General features: G+C 60.0%; 5 protein-coding genes across 5 annotated transcripts; 3 read left to right on the forward strand and 2 right to left on the reverse strand.

Moving 5' to 3' along the window:
- Positions 1-869: 869 nt before the first annotated feature.
- Positions 870-2,563, forward strand: VTJ83DRAFT_3342 (uncharacterized protein; the record flags this gene model as incomplete). Its single annotated transcript, XM_071009710.1, has 2 exons — positions 870-947; positions 1,019-2,563. The coding sequence occupies 2 exons, from the start codon at positions 870-872 to the stop codon at positions 2,561-2,563; spliced, it is 1,623 nt and encodes a 540-aa protein (XP_070867220.1).
- A 9,966-nt stretch (positions 2,564-12,529) lies between these two features.
- On the reverse strand, positions 12,530-14,387 carry VTJ83DRAFT_3343 (uncharacterized protein; the record flags this gene model as incomplete). Its single annotated transcript, XM_071009711.1, has 5 exons — positions 12,530-12,555; positions 12,629-12,798; positions 12,895-13,505; positions 13,582-14,138; positions 14,213-14,387. The coding sequence occupies 5 exons, from the start codon at positions 14,385-14,387 to the stop codon at positions 12,530-12,532; spliced, it is 1,539 nt and encodes a 512-aa protein (XP_070867221.1).
- A 422-nt stretch (positions 14,388-14,809) lies between these two features.
- VTJ83DRAFT_3344 (uncharacterized protein) lies at positions 14,810-16,196 on the reverse strand (the record flags this gene model as incomplete). The annotated part of the gene is made up of 2 exons (XM_071009712.1): positions 14,810-15,786; positions 15,839-16,196. The coding sequence occupies 2 exons, from the start codon at positions 16,194-16,196 to the stop codon at positions 14,810-14,812; spliced, it is 1,335 nt and encodes a 444-aa protein (XP_070867222.1).
- Positions 16,197-16,408: 212 nt separating this feature from the next.
- Positions 16,409-17,357, forward strand: VTJ83DRAFT_3345 (uncharacterized protein; the record flags this gene model as incomplete). Its single annotated transcript, XM_071009713.1, has 4 exons — positions 16,409-16,549; positions 16,604-16,622; positions 16,692-16,717; positions 16,782-17,357. The coding sequence occupies 4 exons, from the start codon at positions 16,409-16,411 to the stop codon at positions 17,355-17,357; spliced, it is 762 nt and encodes a 253-aa protein (XP_070867223.1).
- A 709-nt stretch (positions 17,358-18,066) lies between these two features.
- VTJ83DRAFT_3346 (uncharacterized protein) lies at positions 18,067-19,946 on the forward strand (the record flags this gene model as incomplete). Its single annotated transcript, XM_071009714.1, has 2 exons — positions 18,067-18,143; positions 18,221-19,946. 2 exons carry the CDS (start codon positions 18,067-18,069, stop codon positions 19,944-19,946), a joined length of 1,803 nt encoding a protein of 600 aa, XP_070867224.1.
- Between the last annotated feature and the right edge of the window lie 203 nt (positions 19,947-20,149).

A 20,149-nucleotide genomic window follows, 5' to 3' on the forward strand; every position in this document is an offset into this window, starting at 1 on the left:
ATCCAATGAAATGAGCAGTGCAAATTAGATGGACGCTGAACCCTGGTCAGGGTCCATCAAAACCGAATCCCCCCTTGGGCAGCTGGGTCCCGAGGAATCCCAACTGCAGCCGACCTCTTGAACCTCTCGGGTCTGAAGCGCTTCATTTCTGGGCCTGCGACGGGAAACCCGAACTCACAGCAATTCCAGGCATCCCAGGCCTGGGTTTTGTTTGTTGGCTTCCCATCTTGCTGCAGCCAGCCGAACAAAGCCAGAAGAGTTGCATGCCCCCAGCCCTGGGGATATCGCGCTCTCTGTTGTCTTTTGTCGGCCCCTCCTCTACCCATTTTCACGTAGCCCGTGGCGGCGGTCTCCTCATGGCCTTGGTTTAGGGCGTGGTGGTCTCTGCTGGTCTCGACAGTGCCAGAATCCTAACTTTGTCCTGATTTCGCTCGCTCATCTTCCTCCGGACGCCTTGGATTCCAGCCACCATCGGCCAGCGCAAGAAACCATCGTCTCCAGCCTCCCCCAATCCCGACCCCGATCAACACCTCCATCCTCACCGATTCGCTCGTTTGCCTGCCTCCAACATCGACTTGACGCTGCTCTCGACCCCGTTGCCCCTCGACGAACGTACCGTCGCCCTTGAGCTTGGTCTTCAGCGCATGCCGATTGAGACACCAGGTCGGGCGGGCATTTGACGAGCCGTCGGCCGACGTTGGCCCGCTGGAGGCTGGCCCGACCTCCTGAGCCGGCAGCCTCAAGCACCTCACTCACGGCGCGCAGAGAACCGCAACGAACCCCGTCTTCCTCCCTCTCTCTCTCCATCAACACCCGACGCCTCCTTGTCAACCTGCAAAGGGGTGTCATAGTGCGCGACTTGGGAAAAGATGCCGGCAGCCCAGACCGCGACCGGGCTGGCATCGTCCAGCTACATGTGGGAAGATGGGTTGTCACACCATGCAGGGGTGAGTAGTAGCCTCGGGCATTGCCTCTCACCGCCCATCCCTCGAGTTCTTTACGCTGAGTCGTATTGCAGCTCCACGACGACAAGCTAGCCGTCGACAACGAAGACCTGTACACCAATCGCCAACCGCTGACGTCTCAAAATGGCAACTCCACCATCCGCTCCACCTCCAACCCGGATTACAGCGACGATGAGCAGTTCGCCGACGTGACTTCGAGCCGCATCAACGGAATGCATGACGATTGGAAGAGCCGCAAGCAATCAAGCCTCGCCGACTATGAGAACTCGTATGAATCTGTCAACGGCGAGAGGGCAGAAGACACATACAGGAAAGGGCAGTACGGGTACTCGCAAGAATCGGACAGCGACGAGAACTCCAAATGGATCCATCGCGACAAGCTGGCCAAGATTGAGAGTGAGGAGCTGCAGGCCGCGGGCATCATTCTCCCCGGGCCGCGGGACAGAACCAGGTCGAAGAGCCGGAACCGGCCCCGGCGTGACCAGAGCCATGACAAGGCCAACAGTTCTTCCAGATCAATCGGCGGATCCGAGTTCACCGCCTCCCGGTCAAGAAAGAACTCGACGGCCACCTCCATCGACGCCAAAACCGTGGATCTTGCAAACATCCCAAGCTGGGATCTGAGGCGACCTGAGGAGATCATGGAGGAGGCCGATGCCCACTCGATATCCCACGGTAGCGTCAAGTCGCGAATACCGGTTGCGAAACTCAGCCCCGTCCCGATACCGAGCGAACATCTCCAGAGAGACACTCCGCTGGTGCGGAAACGCGACGGCAGCCCCGGAGCTGAGGATAGCCTCACATATGCTAAGCAGCGCTCACGGAGCGGCAGCCTAGGCAACTCTCTGACGGGCACGAAAACGGCGAGCACGGGGACGCAGCCGTCAACGTCTCAGTCCGCTAAGCGGCCCGAATCATCCCCGAAGAAGCCTGCAGCCGCAACGACCACGGCAAAGAAGCCGACGCCGGCCAATGGCCGCACCGGACGGCCAAAGACTCGGGGCGGTCCAAGCAAAGACTCGACGGGCAGCGGGGCTCGCCCGGCCACCAGGTCCGGGGAGCGCGAGTTCTCGAGCAGCCACTCGAAGCCCATGGAGGGTGAGCCGCCATGGATGGTGTCAGCCTATCGTCCAGACCCCCGGCTTCCTCCCGACCAACAGCTGCTGCCAACGGTGGCCAAGCGGCTGCAGCAGGAGAAGTGGGAGAGGGAAGGCAAGTTTGGGAACGTTTATGACAAGGAGTTTAGGCCGCTCACGGACGAGGGTTTCCTCAAACCCCCTGCAACTCTTGCCCAGGACAAGCAGGGGGAGGAGGAGGAGCAGCCGGAACCCGATGCTGAAAAGGAGCAGCCGAAGGAGGAACAGCAGCGCGGAGATTGGCCGCTGAGGACAGAAACCAAAAGCCCGACCCCGAACTCAGCCGGACGTTCGTACTCGACAATGCCCAAGATCTCAGACCCGCCTGTCAACAGCCCGCTGCCAAGCCCCAGGACCCCGGCAAATCCCTCCCGGCCGTCGCTGCAGGTCGTTCGGGCGCCGGAGCCTCCAGAGGAACCGGAGAAGAAGAAGGGAGGCTGCGGTTGCTGCATTGTCATGTAACATTGGCAGGATCGCTGCTCGATTTCGGTTTGGACCCGCGGCTGCTCTCTTATCAACCGTCACCCCGAGCTCGGTCTGGACGGCCATCCGAAAACACCATCACTTGTTTTCCTACTCCCGACCCATCGATTCACGACGAGACGAATTTTTCTTGGTTGCAGGCGCCCTTCTAGCATCCCTCCTCCCTCGCCACGTCCACACCGCCAACGCGGCCCGTTCGCTTTCTCACCGGGCCCGTCGATTCTCTTTTGTGTCGTCTTTTTCATACCCGCCCTCGACAAACCTCGGACCATCCACTCCGAAATACCCGGACGAACCGAATCTGACGGAGAAAAGCAAAACCGTCGAGGCGCACCACCAATCAGTATATACCGTACCGCATGGCCTGGAGCCATGGGCGTTCGTAATACAAGGAGGGGATCTTCGTCTTTTTCTGTTTTTTTCCTTCACCTCACCGTGCTGATCTCTCTCCACACGCTCTCTTTTTACTTTTCATTGTTCCGTTCTGTGTCCTCTGCGGGACTTGATGGGAGGGGTGTTGGCCTGACCTAGGCGGGGTCACATTACCAGAGGCGCGCGACCCAAGTATCGTTCGTTCCCGAGTTGCGAGGGGATACCATCCGTCTGTTGCTGCGGTAGTGTGATCCATCTCCTTTGGTCGTGGCTGAAAGGAGGGATCGATTACGAGGCGTCTGCGTCGTTTGGTTGCTGCTCTTTTATTTTCTGTCTTGGGCATTTAGACTACGGGGTGGACGTTGTGTGCGGGGTTTTGCTGTTTTTCACTCCTGCCGTTTCCCTCTCTCTCTCTCCCTCTCTCACACACATTCTATCTCTCTGTGTACGCGTCCATCTCTCTGATTTTCTATCTCTCTGTTGCTAATCTTGTTCAGGCGTGGGATAAGGGGGGGCATTGATAGTCGGTAGGCTTGGAAGTTTCTGGTGAAGGGGGAGGGGGTGAGAGTTGACAGACAACTACCGATTTGATAACAATACCTACTTGGTCATTTCCCTACGTTTGTGTTCCGGTTGGTTGAACAATGTCGGTAGGTATCTGTTCACATACAACCGATGCGTCTTCGTCGAGTACCGCGCCTATTCTCGGCACGACCGCAGGGTTGCCACGGTGGAACAAGGATCAGCTGTTGCTGCCGCTCACATGGCGTCGTCGTCTTATTGCCTTCGCTTTTGGGGTTGTGGTCGAAGACGACACCGAAACGCCAAAGCAACTTCGGACGTTTTGTGGGGGGGGGTTGAGTGCTGTACCAACCCTTTCTTGCCCCCCCCCCCTGTGGAGCTGATGGATGTGGGGGAGGTGATAGTAGTAGGGTAGCTGTCTGCCTCAGCTCCGCGGAGGAACCAGATGGTGACCCTGAGCGAGGTTACGACTTGATGGCAAAGTCCAGACTTGGATCCTACAACATGGGTTTCATCCCTTCCTGACTTCTATCACACCGTGAACAATCGTGGAGGTGGCGACGACGATGCTTGGAGGCCGCGGCTTTCCACATGGTGAATGGGGTTTTTTGTTTCGAACGCCCATCTCCCGATATGCAGGTCGTCTGCCACATGGAAGCCTCAAGACACGTTATGCCGGCCGTGTCAGTCAAGCGGCTTTTTCCAGGGGAGGTGGGTCGGGTGAGACACCGATCTAAGATCAGCATGAATCCCGTCACACATCACGACCCGCCCATCCATCTTCAATGAAGCTGGAGGACCGTCTCCGAACCCTGTCGGTCTGCGCGGCAAATTCCGAAAAATCCAGCAGCGCCTCGCACGCCTCGTGCCCCTGACTCGGGCAAAGACGTTGCGCGTGGAGGCTCGTCCTGGGTCATCCTGGGTGAGGGTTCCCCGCGGGATTTTTCCGTCTGGCGATTTGGGGGAGGGGCGAGAGGTGGTGAGGTGGTGATGGAGAGCGTTGCGCAACCGCGATCTGAGGCGACGGCGAGGGGCGCGTGATGACAGATCACAAAGAGGAGCGGTAGCATGGCAGCACGGGCTAGATCTCAGATCGGGGAGATGGCAGATCTACGCTAGCCAAAGACAAGGTAGACCTTATGGAGAGCTGAGTCGTGGGCGTTGGGGTCCGGATGGGCATCTCCGTTCACCCGGGTCTGGTTCCCAGCCCGGGCATCCATCCTTTCCCTGCCTGTCATCCTGCACTTCCCCAGCTTTTGGGGGAGCCAAGGCGATGAAGGCCCTTTTGCTCTGGTGAGAGCTTTGGGGGGGGGCAAGTAGAGGTGGTCTCCATGCGGGCTCCTTGTTGGCCTGCAAGGTTGTTCGTGGCGGACCGCAGAGGATAAGGAAGGTGTTCAAAAACGGCGAGCAACTGTCCACACTCTCTTCGCCCTGGGTCCGCTCCTTGGATAGGCCTTGGTGCAGAACAGATGTGTGATTGGTGGCCAGAGACGGAACTCTTGCGGCTCACTTACAGCCGCGGGGTATGCCGAGTACCTGATCGTCCTGGATAATGCCGCTACTCCAGGGCTTGCTGCTGGTGCATGTTGCCCGTGAGTTGATCGCAATCCGCTGGTCCATGTCGCTCCTCATCCCGTGCGGCCCAACAACGCATCGGCGCCTTGGACGAAGCTGTGTTCGCCACACCGAGTTAGCTCCGTGCGTCCCAGGGGGCACATGGGAAGCCCTCAAGGCGCGGTTTCTCATGCTGCCCTGCCATTGTATCTCCGGGGTATCAACTCGGAGCGTCGCGGACCGATCCGCCGCCAGCTCGATTAGTGATCCCATGAGACTGGATGGTTGGGAGCCACGAGCATGGCCAGGGCCCCACAATATACGGAGTTTGCTGCGGATTGACACGGGCATACGAAGCACGGAGTGCACGATTCCTCAGTTGGCCGGCTTGTGATGACTTAATTCCCAGCGCTGGCCTGACCAACCCACCTCACCACAAACCATGGGTTCGAATCCCCGGCGTGTGTCCCTTGGTGCGCTCTCACAGCCGCACAAAGCCCGAGGCTCGTGGGGTCGGTCAGACCTAGTATATGTTGACAGGGTTGGCGGGGCTGTGTTTTTCCACTTCAGCACTTCATCTCCATCTTACCACGCGGAAGTGGTACCCTCGTGTAGGAGGCAGGCGTTCAACGTTTGCACGGCCAGGTGCTCGGGAAGCCATGCCGTGGGATCCAAAGAAGGAAATGCCGAGCGAGACAGCAGCCTGTCTAGGCCGATACCGTTACCGTTTCCCCCTTCGGTCAACCGGTGCTGAGGTGCGGCCCGGTGGGGGGGGGGGGGGGGGGGAGCCGATCGATCGGTCTCGAACACCCAGGCCTCCAGCCTGAACCTCGTGCCAAGTCGAGCTGAGCTCTAGGTCCTGATTTGGCAGAGAGCGAAACTTTTCAGAAAGAGGACAGGGTTGGGCTTGGTTTGTGTGATACAGGCTACGGTCCAACGTGATTTAAACTCTGACGCCCTGACACGCGGCTTTTCCGTCGCCTTTCCTCTTCCGGGAGGACAGGACGGTGTCGTCGAGAAGGCTTGGTAGCCGAGAGGACGGTACTGCTGTGTACGTAGTAGTACACAGTAGCCCTCGGCTAGCTATGCGATTTTTGTTTTCCCTTTTTTTTTTTTTTCTTTTGCCTTGCTTTGCAGAATTTTTAGACCAACTCGCAGCGGTCGTTGATGGAAATGGGAGATGGAATCAACGATCTCCGGGGTGGTGGATCCAGCCGAGCCGATTCTTCCAGCGCTCCAGGCTCCCGTGCAAATGAAGGCGCAAATCTGGCCCACGTGCGTACCCGAGCCTCTGGGTCAAACCGCCGAGATGAGGTGTGATTTTGGAGTTTCGGCGTGTCCGGATGTATGTATGTAGAGAGAGCTTGGATCTCACCGCCGGTCCACCGCCAGACCGAAGTCTTCAAATACCTTTCTCACTTGCTCCGTATGTACATACTCACTCCTTCTTACACGGTTGAGGCAGGTCCGAACTGACTCGGCGCTTGGGGGGTGCTGTTCGAGTTCCAGGCTGTCTCTGTGTCAGTCGCATGGAATTTCCGACTGTAGGAGGCAGCCTTTCTGCGCGTACGTATGTCGTCCATCACAGCCTTGCCATGCAATCCTGAAGGGCGCCCTCCTGTGGCGGCCCGACAACACGGATTTTTTTTTCATCTTGTTTTTTTCTTGTCAAGGGTTGGTTTGGTTCGGCTTGGGGTTTCTTGGCAGTTCGCCTTTGGCAGGGGCCCAGGCCAAGCAAAACATGGAACACAGTTTCAACCAACGTTACTTCCCACCAATGTTTTAACCTCTCTTGTTGAGGAAGAATTCTGAGATCCTGGTGCAACGGAGACAGGGGTTACCTACCTGATGAAGTGCAACGTCGTCGAACAAAGATTCGGGTGAGATTTTGGCTGTTCTGCTCAGCACTGCCCTCCCCAAGGGCATCTGGTCAAACTACCACATCGGGTAAATTACCGTATCGTACCCCGTATTGCATCCCGCACCAACGCATGGAAGCCGGGATCGAAACTTCGGGAGCCAAAAGGGTCGCGGTCTCGATGGCCATGGCGCCAGACCCCACCTAGCACGTTGGGCTGGGGAGCAAAATCTAGACCTACCGTGCGTGGTGCGTGGGTGGGGGAGGGGTTCGCGATGCTCAAAAGTTGGTGTTGAATGAAAGCCTCATACAAAGAAAACACGCAGGCCATTAGGGCCGCAATCACGAATCCGTCGCATCTCGCTGCTTTCGAAGCATCCTCAGGCGTCCCCTCCAAGAGGCGTTTCAAGAGCAACATCGAAAACGGGGTCGGCACGTGGTCAGAAGATCAAGTGTGTTGGGGAGAGAACGAACCCCCCCCCGGCTAGATTATACAAGGAACCGAGCAATGCGTGTGCGACGGACTCTGGAAACACTCTATCCCGCCTGTCGGGCACAAACACCACCACACCTCACTCACGCTCTTTCGGACTCCGTCCCGGCCCCTTTCATCTGGATCCGGCGACCGAGAACCGCCCGCCCGCCGTTTCTCCGAAAGGGTCACCCCTGTTGAGCCCTGACCTATCTCCGGGACACTCTCGGCCAAGCCTAGACCGCTCCTGGCTCTCGCTCTCCCAGGGCTGACTGTGCTCACTGCGACCGTTTGTCAGCAGCGCAGCCCCCGACTCCCGCCGGGGATGTGTGACTCAGCCTGCCTGTCTAGAACTTTGCTCGGTCAAGGGGGAATGAATGGGAGAGGGGGAACGAGGCTGCACAGAGCCCGATGGTCACGGAGTGTTGGGTCCGGTTGACATTGCGAGTTGACGAGTAGCGCAACGGAAATCAGGCATCGAGAATATTCGAAACATTCCGGAACAGGTAAATGTAGGTCGACTCCGTTTTAGGCGAGACAGCATGATGTGTGTGCGACCTGGGAGGGCAGGGCAGCTCGCACATCGCCATACGCTAGGCTGGTCAGGTATGCAACGGGCGCGGGCGTTTCAATCTTTCAGACGCTCCAAAAAAAGCCACGCCCTGGTGCCCGGGCAGCCTCGGATTTTCCACCCCCTCCTCCCCCCCCCCTTCCCCTGCTCCCCTGCTCGCCCAGGGCCCATGCTCCATGCAACCCAAAAAGTTGCCAGTGGGGATTGCGTGGAAGCCCACGAAATCTTGGGGTCTGGCCAAGCCACCTGGTCTTGCAAAAGAAATAAAGAGACACATGCCCCCTCCATCTCCAACACCATGCCCAGACTCCATAGCTGCCTGAACATACCCTCTAGCTTCTTCATCGGGGACCCGATGGTCTGGTCCTGGTGTCGAACTTCCTAACTTGCCGAAACAATACTCTAACGCTTTTTCCTCCACCTCGCCCTTCCTACAAAAAAAAAAAAAAACGTTTCGGGGGAACGCCCCGTCATGCCAACATCTGCCAGCGGTCCCTACGGCAGCCTTTCACCTACGTCCTCTACCTCGTCGTCTGCCTCCTCAGCATACTCGGCATCGGACCTGGATCTCTCGCCCTCCACGACGACAACGACAACGACAATCTCCTCCACCATGAGCTCCGCCGCCACCGCCGTCACGGGCAGCGCCGCCTCGCCGCGGCGACCGGTTCCCGTCCAGGTCACGGTCATCCGGTGCCTGCGCTGCGCCCGCGCCGAGGAGATCACCTCGACCGACGACCCTAGCCTCTCGGGCATGGTCCAGATCGGCACCAACATCTACTACTGCACCCGCTGCGCCAAGATGGTCGGCTACACATGAGAGAGCGAAAGCGAGGCCATCTTTTGCACTCGGCCAAAGTGCAGCCACCCAACGAGGCGCAAGTGACCGCCGAAGCCGCCAGAAACGGAATTCTTTCCGGCGCAAACACCGACACCGAATCAGTCGAGCCACCGGGGGGAGGGGGGAGGGGGGTTCTCCGCGGGCCGATACGTCCAGGGAGAACAAAGAAAGCCACCAGCAGTACCGACGACGCGGTTCATTCATCCCCATGGCTTGGATCGAGCCCCTCGAGGTTTCCATCGTCATGTCCCGCGATTCCTCCCCGTCCTCTCCCCCCCTTCCCCTCCTCCTCCGGCCTGCTTGGCCGGACCGGGTTTCCCACGACACGGGCGAGTCTGCGGCAGTTGGGTGATGGATACCCCCGTCGAGCGAGAATGGTCGCCGCTGGCTTGCGATCGACGAGAGCGCGCGCGCGCGGGCTTTGTTCTCGGACCACCATTCCGCGGTCGAGCTTGGGGGGGGGGGGGGGGGGGGGGAAGCTGATTCCTCGCCAACCGGCCCGAACCCGCCCTGAAAGCGGGATCGAAGCGGATGAGCAATCCCTAATCCGGCGACCTGTCGCTCCGCGCCCCTCCTCCTGCCATCCGCATCCGCTCGATGTCTTGGATCGAACCGCGCTGCGACACAGCGACCGAAGCGAGGCGCATCAACAACACCTACCACGCGATGTCAACGGAGCCGCCCACTTCGAAGGATGGTGGGGATGGGCCGCTACGGAGCAGGTGCCGCGAGGTCATTGAGAACCTCGATGGATACTCGACCAGCGGCTTGTTATCGTCGATTTCTTTTCTTTTTTGTAATGTATTTCACTTTGGTTGGAATGTGGTATACACACACACACACACACACACACACCCATCGTGTATTCCTTGTATCATTTCTCTTTTTACACAACACCCGCGGGCGGAACAGGGAAGCGACGATTGTATCACGATTATCATGTAGCATCTATGAGGGCTGGCGCAAGGGAAAGAGGACGATACCACACATCACTAGCGTTTTGGGTAGTTAGATCGATACCACTGGAGTTTTTCTTTTCAGCACACCATGATCGACGTTACCATCATGCCATCGTGAACTCATAGTGCTGAGCAACCAATCATTGAACATGCCTGCGCATGTATCTCTGCGGTAAGCACACATGGGAGGTTGTCACAGCAGCCGCTTTGGCGACCCTCGTGTTGCTTTGGTCCTGAAACCTGCGTGGGCGAGTTTCTTTGTGCGAATGCCAACGTCACATTCAACGCAATTTGAACCCCCAAACCCGGGCGTTGCCGCTCCTAATTCACCCTGATTCCCGATCCCCGCCAACCAACGGCCAACCATCGGCCAACCCCGTCATCGCTCGGTCCCGTCTTTAGCAAGCTCGCTCGATGCCTTCCTTGGCAACACCCTGGTTGCAATGTCCGCGCTAACGTCAAGATCTGTGCCATGGCATCTTGATGTTTCAACGATCCTTGGCAGGGGACCAAACGATGCACCCCTCCGCCGCCGCCGCCGTCCTCCACAAGGAGGGGCCTTCGGAAAGCCCCAGGCCAACGCCCGCTGTTTTGTACGCAGTATGTAGTGTACCCAACCTGACCCGCCTGATTCCCGCACGATGACCTCATCTTGCATCTCGCTCGACACGTCATCCGCACGCGCCTCACCCCTTTGCGGACGGACATGCATCCCCCGACACCCGTGTGCATGTTGGGCGGGTACGCGGGATAGCCCGGCCTTTGCGTGTTTGGCTCACGGGTCCAGCCGCGGGTTTGGCGCGACAGAGCTCCATAGATGATATAATTGATGCCCGCTGCAGAAAGATCGTGGCATGGTCTGCCTGATTTCGGGCGAAGGGCGCCGCGCGAGGAACCGGCTGAACGGTCTCTTGGGCCGGGCCGAAGCCGCGCCGGAGGAACGATGTCATCGCGAAAGGTGCCGGTCCCGATGATGGGCCTTGACGTTGACCCAGGGAGGATCCTGCCGACCACCTACCGGAGCGCAGCTAAGAGACGAGAGCCTTGACACGCCGTCCTCCAACAGATGGCCTGCAGCCACGATGGTCCCAGGCAGGGAGGTTGAGGAACCCCACCACTCTCCCTGCCCGGTTTTCTACATCATCATTCGTTTGAGACACGCCCGCGAGGTCTTTCGAAGTGCAAGTCGTCGCCCTCCCTCTTGCCCTCCAACAGATGGCCTCCTGCCACGATGGCGGACCAAACGGGACCCCGTCCCCCGAGATCTTGGCTGCTTGAAGATCTGACAGCTGGCAACATTGAAAGCTCACCTCTATGTAGCAACCCAGGCGCATTGGTTACTGTAGTAGGTTGTGCCACTTCCCCAGACGGGAGGGGCTCGTGAGCCACGTGCGGGGATCCTCAGGGGGTTCTCTTTTTAACCACACCCCAGGTTCGCGAGTTGTACGAAAATCTGCACCACCAAGCTGCAATCCCCCCCCCCCTCCCCTCCCCTTATGGACACCAAGCCATCCCCGCCCCCAACGGACCGACCGGGCGTCCAGCTGCAACCCCGGCGCACCGCTCTTAGGTCCATCCAGAAACCGGCGGGTAGTCTATCTAGTACCTAGGCAGTTGCTGTGGCGGCAACGACCTCTCTCGGCGTCATGACGCCTTGGCCCGCCACGTGCGGACCAGCAAATCCAAGGTCCAGGTCCAGGTCCAGGTCCAGGTCCAGGGCACCCTTCAAGCGACAGCCGAGCTCCATCTACCGCTGCCCGTCGCTGTGTCGTCTCGGTCGACTTCACCCGCCGCGATAACCACCGCGATCACCTGCATGCGGCTCGCGGCTAGGACAAGGTCGCTGTCGACCCTACCGCCCCTGCCGGGTGGTTCCGTCGAGCCGGCTGACTTGTTGTTGACCGCCGCCGCCGCCGTCGTCGTCGTCGTTGCCGGTCCTGCCGGGCTGCCAGACGGCTATCTAGGTATACTGCCTCTTCTTCCAACGGAATCAACGGATTTTACTTTGGTGATGCAAGATGGAGTTAAAGGGGGGGGGGGGGGGGGGCGCGGAAAAGGTGAGATATGTGATGCTTCCAGAACCAATCTCCCGAAGAGTGAAGTGTGGGACGCTTGCAGATTTCAAAGACTGTTGGCTGTTTCGGCCGAAAATGGGACGCTGTCTCCCGCCTTACCCTCCCCGGCGTCATCGATGTGTTCGTGATCGCAGCGGCTGCTTCGGCGGCGTTCTGGATCGCCAAGGAAGCGAGGGGAAGGGGGGGGGGGGGCGTTGACCTATCATGGGAGCTGACAGAAGCGGTGGTAGCGTACGGTCAGACCGGACACGTACGCGCCGCCATCGTATGCCATTACAGAACATTGCATGTGACCGATGCCTGGATGTGACCGTGAAGGTGCAAAACGGACCGGGGAAACGGTGCATCTCTCGGTGTCTGCCGGAGGATGGGATCGTCTTCCGTCTGTTGAGCATCCATACACACCTCATCATCTAGATTCTTCACAGAGTGGAAGCAAAGCATTTCTATCCTTGATTCAACCAATCCAAAAGTCCCATCATCACCCCGCCCTCTTCATATGCTCCCCGAACCATTTCACATGCGACGCCAGGGTGGCTGATGATGAATGTCAATACTGATATGTGACCCGAGCCTATAACCCAACCACGCCATAACCATTCTCATGGCCTCAGCCGATATGACCCTCCGTGCCGAGAACCCCGAACCCCCGCCTCCCTCCCCCCACCTCCTACCCACCCTTGGTTACCAACTAGGAACATTCCATAGCACCCCGGCAGGGTCAGCTGCCCGCAAAGCTGACCACAGCTGACACCCTCCTCCACACGCACATACACGCCTTGACACCCGCGCGCAGATAACGCCCCAGTCCATCACGAACCTTCCATCTTCACATCACGCTCCCTCTTGGGCGCCGCATCGAGATGCTTCAGCAGGTAACTCCGCTTGAAGTACTCGTTGGGGTGGACGATGGTCTCGAGCTGCGCCGCAGTCATGATGCCCTCGTCTTTGGCGCGCTTGAGTTCGGTCTTGTGAAGGTGTTCAAAGACCCTGCGAGGCGGGATGGTCAGCTCGCGAATGCAACGTAACATTGATCATAGGATGGGATAGGGCGAGCCGATAACGAAGAAGAGAGAGCACACGTACCGGTTGCACGCGATATGGTACCGCTGGGCCTCGGTGTCCTCCTTCACGCCCTTGAGAACCGCCGGATCGGTGACGCCGGTGGCGCGGAGCAGCGTGGTGAGGTTGTCGATTGTGAAGTGGCGGTACGGGCAGCCGTGGGCCTCGCCGGGGCCCGGGGCGTGCTCGGTGAGGATCTTTTGGCAGCCAAAGGGGCTGGAGCCGCCGCTGCGGCGGTTCGAGTCGCCGCCGACGTCGCCGTAGCAATGCCGCACGTTGTAGCGGTACTCCTTGTTGAAGGTATCGTCGCTGACGGCGCGGAACCCGGTCCGCCAGAAGATCAGCGCCTCCTCCAGGCTGAGGCCGATGCCCTTGAGGAAGAGCGTGTATTGCAGGCGGCCGAAGTGCTTCAGCTTGCCGTCGCGCCGGAGGGTGCGGTGCACATTGCTCATGCACAGAGGAAAGTGTTGCGAGAGGTTGTCGATGTTGCGGGCGGAAATCTCGGCGCCTTCGATGGCGGAGCTGCCGGCGCTCGTGTAGCCGGAGTCGGGCGCGATGAAGTTCTTGGAGAGGTGGTTGAGGATGGGGGTGAGGCGGTCGTCCTCGTCGAGGTTGGGAAGAGCGCGCGAGGTGAGCTAGGGAGGCTTGTTAGCCCGCGCTCTTGTCCGCTGAGAAGGGCACCGGATCCCCAGAAGCCCGGCCGTCTCTTACCTCGAGCGCCTCCTCCAGGCGCTTCGTAAACGCATTCAACACCATGCTCTGCTGCTCCCTCCCTGGCACGTACGCCATGCCGCCTCGAAGGTACACCTTCCGGGACTCCACCAAGTCGGGCACGCGCGTCCAATCCACCTTGCACCAATCCTCATCCATAACGCCCGGCCCGCCCCTCTTGCCGCCAAACCCCGCAGCGAGCGTCGCGCCCAGCTGCTGCGCCAGCTCCCTCTTCTCCTCCTCGCTCACGGGCTCCCAGTCGAGGTTGAGCGTCCTCACAAACGCGGCCCGCTCGCGCGAGTCGTCGGCCTGGAACCGCAGGCGGAACAGCATGGTCTCGACGCGCGTGAAGCGGCGCCGCAGGTCCTCGGTCGACGCGAAGGCCAGGCGCAGGATGAAGTGGCTGTAGTGGTCCTTTTGGCGCTGGGCGTGCAGCTGCGAGGAGTGGGAGCTGGTGGAGTCGAGGGGCAGGTACTTGTCGAGCAGCGGCTTCATGTGCGTGGCGGTCTCGGCCGGCGTCTTGTTACGGAACGAGCAGGCCTCGAGCTCGGCGAGGACTGGGGGGGAGAGAACGGGTTAGCTCATTGCGGGGCAGAACGGAACCCGCAAGGGAGTTGGGCCGTCCGCGAACCTCGTAACCTGTCGATGGCCCATTGTTCAAACTGCTCGAGCGTGATGTCGGCGGTCGGCGGTTCCGAGTAAAAGTTCAGGCGGTGCGGGTACTGCGTTTCCTTGAACACGGGATCGGCAAACTGCTTTTTCCGGTGGTCGACGACATTTCGCCTCTTGGCGTCGATGCGGTTCATGGTGGCCGTTGTTCTCGGGCCTCGCGGGTCCCGAGTCTCCTCAGCGGCTGTCTTTGTCGGCGGTGGTTGTTGTTGTTGATGTTGTTGGGAGTCGGTGTCGGGCTGTGTGTTTTGTGGACCGACGAGACCAGGAGCCGTGTCGCGGAAGACGCGATGAGAAGACGCGGGCCCGCTTCAACGTTTAATTGGCGTGGCTCGACGCGTCAATGGTCAGACCCTAACCCTGGTGCCTTACTTTGCCCTCATCACCCTTCTTCGACCTCCTATGAGAGGTTGGACTGAGCATCACAAGCCCGGACTGGTGGGGTGCGTGGACATCGCATTGATCCATGTGTGTCTATCTTGCATGCAACAAGTCGCCTTGAGGCAATACAAGCACATCGGGCTATCTCGCGTGCCTCAACCTCGGAGACAACCTCGTTTCACGAGCCACCAGTCTCCTCCGGCGAAGGATCCGCTCCGGGACTTCTGCCTTGTTGCTTTTCCTCTGGAATATAACCTTGAAGCTTCCAGAGGACCATCTGCAGCTTGACCGTCGCCTGCCTCCCCAGCAGAAACAATGACCCCTCGCGGAACAGCTTGGACTGCTCCCGCAACCTCCCCAGGTGTTCCTCCCCCAGGACCCTCCTCAGATTGTGAACCGCGATCACTTTACCATACCTCGCGCCAGGGATTTCCATCTTGGACAACCGCGGCGGCGCGTAGTCCTCAGCCTGCCCCTCCTCAGCCGGCCCAAGATACAGCAAACACCCTCTGTGCTTCAACCCAAAGACATCCTCCCACTTCTCGCAGCGCACAACGTACTCCCGTCCCTCCTCCTCAACGAGGCGAGCAAAGTGAGCAAGCCCCTCAACAACGCGGCGGCGCATCAGCTCGAGCAGGATGGCGTCCATATCGGCGCGCCACTGGGCCTTGTTGAGCACGGAACCCAGCTTGTTGTGGCCGTGGTCGCTCATCCACCCGAGGCGTTTGTAGCCTTTCTTGTAGGGCGACCGCTCGTGCCTTTCGAACTCCTGAAAGAGCGGCTGGTAGGAGAGCACGTAGGCGCTCGGGCCGATTCGGGGCTTGTTGTTGGGGTTCTGTTTTGTTGGCGGGTGGCTGCTGCCGCCGGCCGGTTCGGCTGCTTGTGCTGCCCCGTCTTTGTCCGTCTCCGTTGCGACGCTCTCGGAGGGCACCGGCGAGATGGCCTCCGCTTCGGGGGTGGATTGGTCGGGTCCATCGGCGGCATCCGGCGGCGGTTCCGCGGCCGCATCCGGGACTTTTGACTCGAGCCCTGTGGGCACAAACCATGGCTCTCCCGTTTCCGGGTGGGCCATGAGGTTGAAAGACTGAAGAAAAAACTTTGGCAGGGCGGTTTCGGTGATGGGACACCGCCGTACCGGCTCGGCTAGGGCCAGGGCTACGCAACGGTTAGATCTGCGCAAGGCGGAAGCTCAGATCAGAATGCATACCATAGGGGTTTCGTCGCAGATGCCTTTGGAACTTGGTGAGCTTGTGCTCTGGTTTGGCGGGCTTGGTTTTGGTGTATTTCATCCTGGCCTTGTAGAAGGCCGGATCCATGAGCGGAGATATAGGCAGGTCCCCGACGGCGGTCTTGACCGTTTTGGCCTCGGAGTTGATTGTGACATTTTGGAGGTATTCTTCATCTGGAATGGGGGGGATGTCGTCTGAGTTCTTGGTTGAGCCCTGGTCCTGCTTGTTGACGGACCCGCTGGTGAAAACACGACAAGCCGTAAACGGGCGCTCTCTAAGACCCTGGCGGACCGTGCTTCGTACCGCACTGCCGCATCTCCTGCTCACAGCCTGCATGACGGCTTCGTATGAGAGCGTCGTGATGGTTTTGTTGTGTTGATGAGATGCGGATCTCAAGGTGCGACCCATTTGGGAAGTGGTGTGGAGACATGGTCTTGGCATGAGCTTCACTTGAGCGGCTCGAAACCTCGGATTGCTGATGGCTTTCCTCGACCTCGAGGCAACAATCCAGGTGCACATCCCCTTCCGAGACGAATCCCTGACTCAAAATGAATGCGCGACCCAGCCTTCGGCTTCTTAGGACAGGGGCGGCGCAGATCCGGAGGTTTTCTCGCCATGGCGCCTCGGGATTTGGCGGCCCTGTGCCGCCGGCAGCGGGCATCCCGATGCCGTACATCACCGAAGTCACTGTACAGCTTCCCACTTCCGCTCTCATGTTCCTCCCCCCCTTGCTGACGGACTAGGCTGGCGGATGGCGGACATGTGAGTTTACCTAGCCGATATGGGCTCGCGGGACGGTCGCAGTTGGAACGCTAACCGCGGCGCTCAAAGCCGACATCTTCTCCAAGTTGCTCCAGGTAAGACGCTCCCCCTTCCCCTTTCCTCGCCGTTTCCGACGCCAGAGACCGCTGACCCCAGCAGGAACGGATAGTCTGTCTCAACGGACCCATCGATGATATGGTATCGGCATCTATCGTGTCGCAGCTGCTGTGGCTCGAGTCGGACAACCCAGACAAACCCATCACGATGTACATCAACTCGCCTGGCGGCGTCATCACCGACGGACTGGCCATCTACGACACCATGACCTACATCAAGTCTCCCGTCTCGACCGTATGCGTCGGCAGCGCGGCGTCCATGGCCGCCATCCTGCTCCTCGGCGGCGAGCCCGGCAAGCGCTACTCGCTGCCGCACAGCACCATCATGGTGCACCAGCCGCTAGGCGGCACCAGAGGACAGGCGGCCGACATCATGATCTACGCGGCCCAGATCCAGCGGGCTCGCGAGCAGATCAACAAGATCGTACAAACCCACGTCAACAAGTCGTTTGGCTTTGAAAAGTACGACATGAAGGCCATCAACGACATGATGGAGCGCGACAAGTACCTGACGGCCGAGGAGGCCAAGGAGTACGGCATCATCGATCACATCCTGCACCGGAGGGAGTCCAAGGACGATAACCAGCCTGCGGCGGGGGACGGGAAGGTCAGCTTGTGACGGGTTGGGCTTGAAAGGCCATCAAGCAAGGGCGTCCAACGGGAGGAGGGGCGTGCCAAGTCGGGTTCGCTCTTTGGCAAGTTGGCCGCGAGCGCGAGGTGCACATCCCGGGACATGCATGGCCGCGGGGGAATGATGAACTGTGGAAGGGCGGGATGGTTGCCACCAGAACAATCGCTCAGCCAAGATGCATATCGGCCTGGGCGGCGCAACCACCAAAGAACCAAGATGGGTCGGGAGAGAGGCTGAAACCCCTTCTTGACAAAGACTCCGATGTGTACCAAGAAACATGCCACCGACGTCTCCATCGAGTCATGTCACGGCGAAGCTTGTCCAAGCCTGCTGTCCAATCGGGGAGCTTGCATTTGGGATGTACCCGTTGCGGGGATCTCGCGGGGACCCCTGTCTCTGTCCCTGTGACTTGGGATTTCAGATGGAGTCACAGATTTTAGCTCCGACTTCGCCCAAAAGTCCATCCAATTCTGTCCAAACTTTGGGGACAGCATCGCCTCCGGCCTCTTTTTTTTTGTCTTGGTTTCCAACGGGAGGCTAATTGAAGAGTCCCCGTGGATTCCCGCATCCCGGCACAAGCGCTTCGCTGCTCCTTGTGGCCGATTGATCATTTTCCCCTCCTCATTCTCGTCGAGGAGCTTGTCTCGTTCCACTTCCTTTCCGCCTCCCGCAGCTCAAGATTGTTGCGTCGTTACCGATGCTGTCCTCGTCACTTTTGCGCGCCAGCGGCCCCAGGGCCATGGCCGCCAGCCGGGCTCTGTCGAGGAGCCAACTGTATGTCTCTCCAGCGCAGCACCGTGTCCGTGAGCCTCAAAGACTAACACGCATCCCTTCCTTGCCTGGTGGCTCAGCCGCCTCCTCTCCCACACCTCCCGCCGCCATGCCGACGAGAAGCAGCTTAACCGCGTGTCGGCGACCATCACGCAGCCCAAGTCGCAGGGCGCCTCGCAGGCCATGCTCTACGCCACGGGCCTCACCGAAGAGGACATGAACAAGCCGCAGGTCGGCATCTCGTCGGTGTGGTACGAGGGCAACCCGTGCAACATGCACCTGCTGAACCTCTCGGCCGTGGTGAAGGAGAGCGTGGCCAAGGCCGGGCTGGTCCCTATGCGCTTCAACACCATCGGCGTGTCGGACGGCATCAGCATGGGCACGACAGGCATGCGCTACAGCCTGCAGAGCCGCGAGATCATTGCCGACAGCATCGAGACGGTCATGCAGGGCCAGTGGTACGACGCCAACGTCTCGCTCCCCGGCTGCGACAAGAACATGCCGGGCGTGCTCATCGCCATGGGCCGCGTCAACCGGCCCAGCATCATGGTCTACGGCGGCACCATCAAGCCCGGCTGCAGCAGCAAGGGCGAGCCTCTCGACATCGTCAGCGCCTTCCAGGCGTACGGCCAGTACATCGGCGGCGAGATCAACGAGGAGCAGCGCTTCGACATCATCCGCCACGCCTGCCCCGGCGGCGGCGCCTGCGGCGGCATGTACACGGCCAACACCATGGCCTCGGCCATCGAGACCCTCGGCATGACCCTCCCCGGCAGCAGCAGCTTCCCGGCCGAGGACCCGCGCAAGCGCGCCGAGTGCGAGAGCGTGGGCGAGGCCATCAAGCACCTCTTGCGCGAGGACATCCGCCCCAGCGACATTCTCACGCGCCAGGCGTTTGAGAACGCCATGGTGGTGGTGAGCGTGCTGGGCGGCAGCACCAACGCCGTGCTGCACCTCATCGCCATCGCCGACTCGGTCGGCATCAAGCTCACCATCGACGACTTCCAGGCCGTGTCCGACAAGACCCCGCTGCTGGCCGACCTCAAGCCCTCGGGCAAGTACGTCATGGAGGACCTGTGCAAGATCGGCGGCACCCCGGCCCTGCTCAAGTTCCTGCTCAAGGAGGGCCTGATCGACGGCTCCGGCGTCACCGTCACGGGCAAGACCATGAAGCAGAACGTCGATGACCTCCCCGGCTTCCCGAGCGACCAGCCCATCATCCGCCCGCTGAGCAACCCGCTCAAGAAGACGGGCCACATCCAGATCCTGCGCGGCTCGCTGGCGCCCGGCGGCTCGGTGGGCAAGATCACCGGCAAGGAGGGCCTGCGCTTCGAGGGCAAGGCCCGGGTGTTCGACTACGAGGACGCCTTCATCGAGGCCCTCGAGCGCGGCGAGATCAAGAAGGGCGAGAAGACGGTCGTCGTCATCCGCTACGAGGGCCCCAAGGGCGGCCCGGGCATGCCCGAGATGCTCAAGCCCAGCTCGGCCATCATGGGCTACGGCCTCGGCAAGGACGTGGCGCTCATCACGGACGGCCGCTTCTCGGGCGGCAGCCACGGCTTCCTGATCGGCCACATCGTGCCCGAGGCCATGGAGGGCGGCCCCATCGCCCTCATCAAGGATGGCGACACGATCGTCATTGATGCCGAGAAGCGCGTGCTGGACCTCGAGGTACCCGAGGAGGAGCTTGCCCGCCGCCGGAAGGAGTGGAAGGCTCCCGAGCCGAGGGCCAAGCGCGGTACGCTCAAGAAGTACGCCGCGCTGGTGAGCGACGCAAGCCACGGGTGCGTGACGGACAAGGCTTAAGCGGTACTGTTACCAAGAAGGTGTCAGGTAGGTAGGTGGTAGGCATGAGGCGGTGGTGACAAGGGCATGGTGGGGGGGGGGGGGGTAAAGGAAGGAGGCGCTGATGATGCCGGGGAGTGCGATGTATTGTACATGGTTGTTGTGCATTTGTGGAGGGGAAGGGACCGGAAGGGGTGGGTAAAGAAAAAAGGGATACCAGGCTG

Source organism: Remersonia thermophila, chromosome 3 (assembly GCF_042764415.1).
Source record: "Remersonia thermophila strain ATCC 22073 chromosome 3, whole genome shotgun sequence".
NCBI lineage: Eukaryota > Fungi > Ascomycota > Sordariomycetes > Sordariales > Chaetomiaceae > Remersonia > Remersonia thermophila.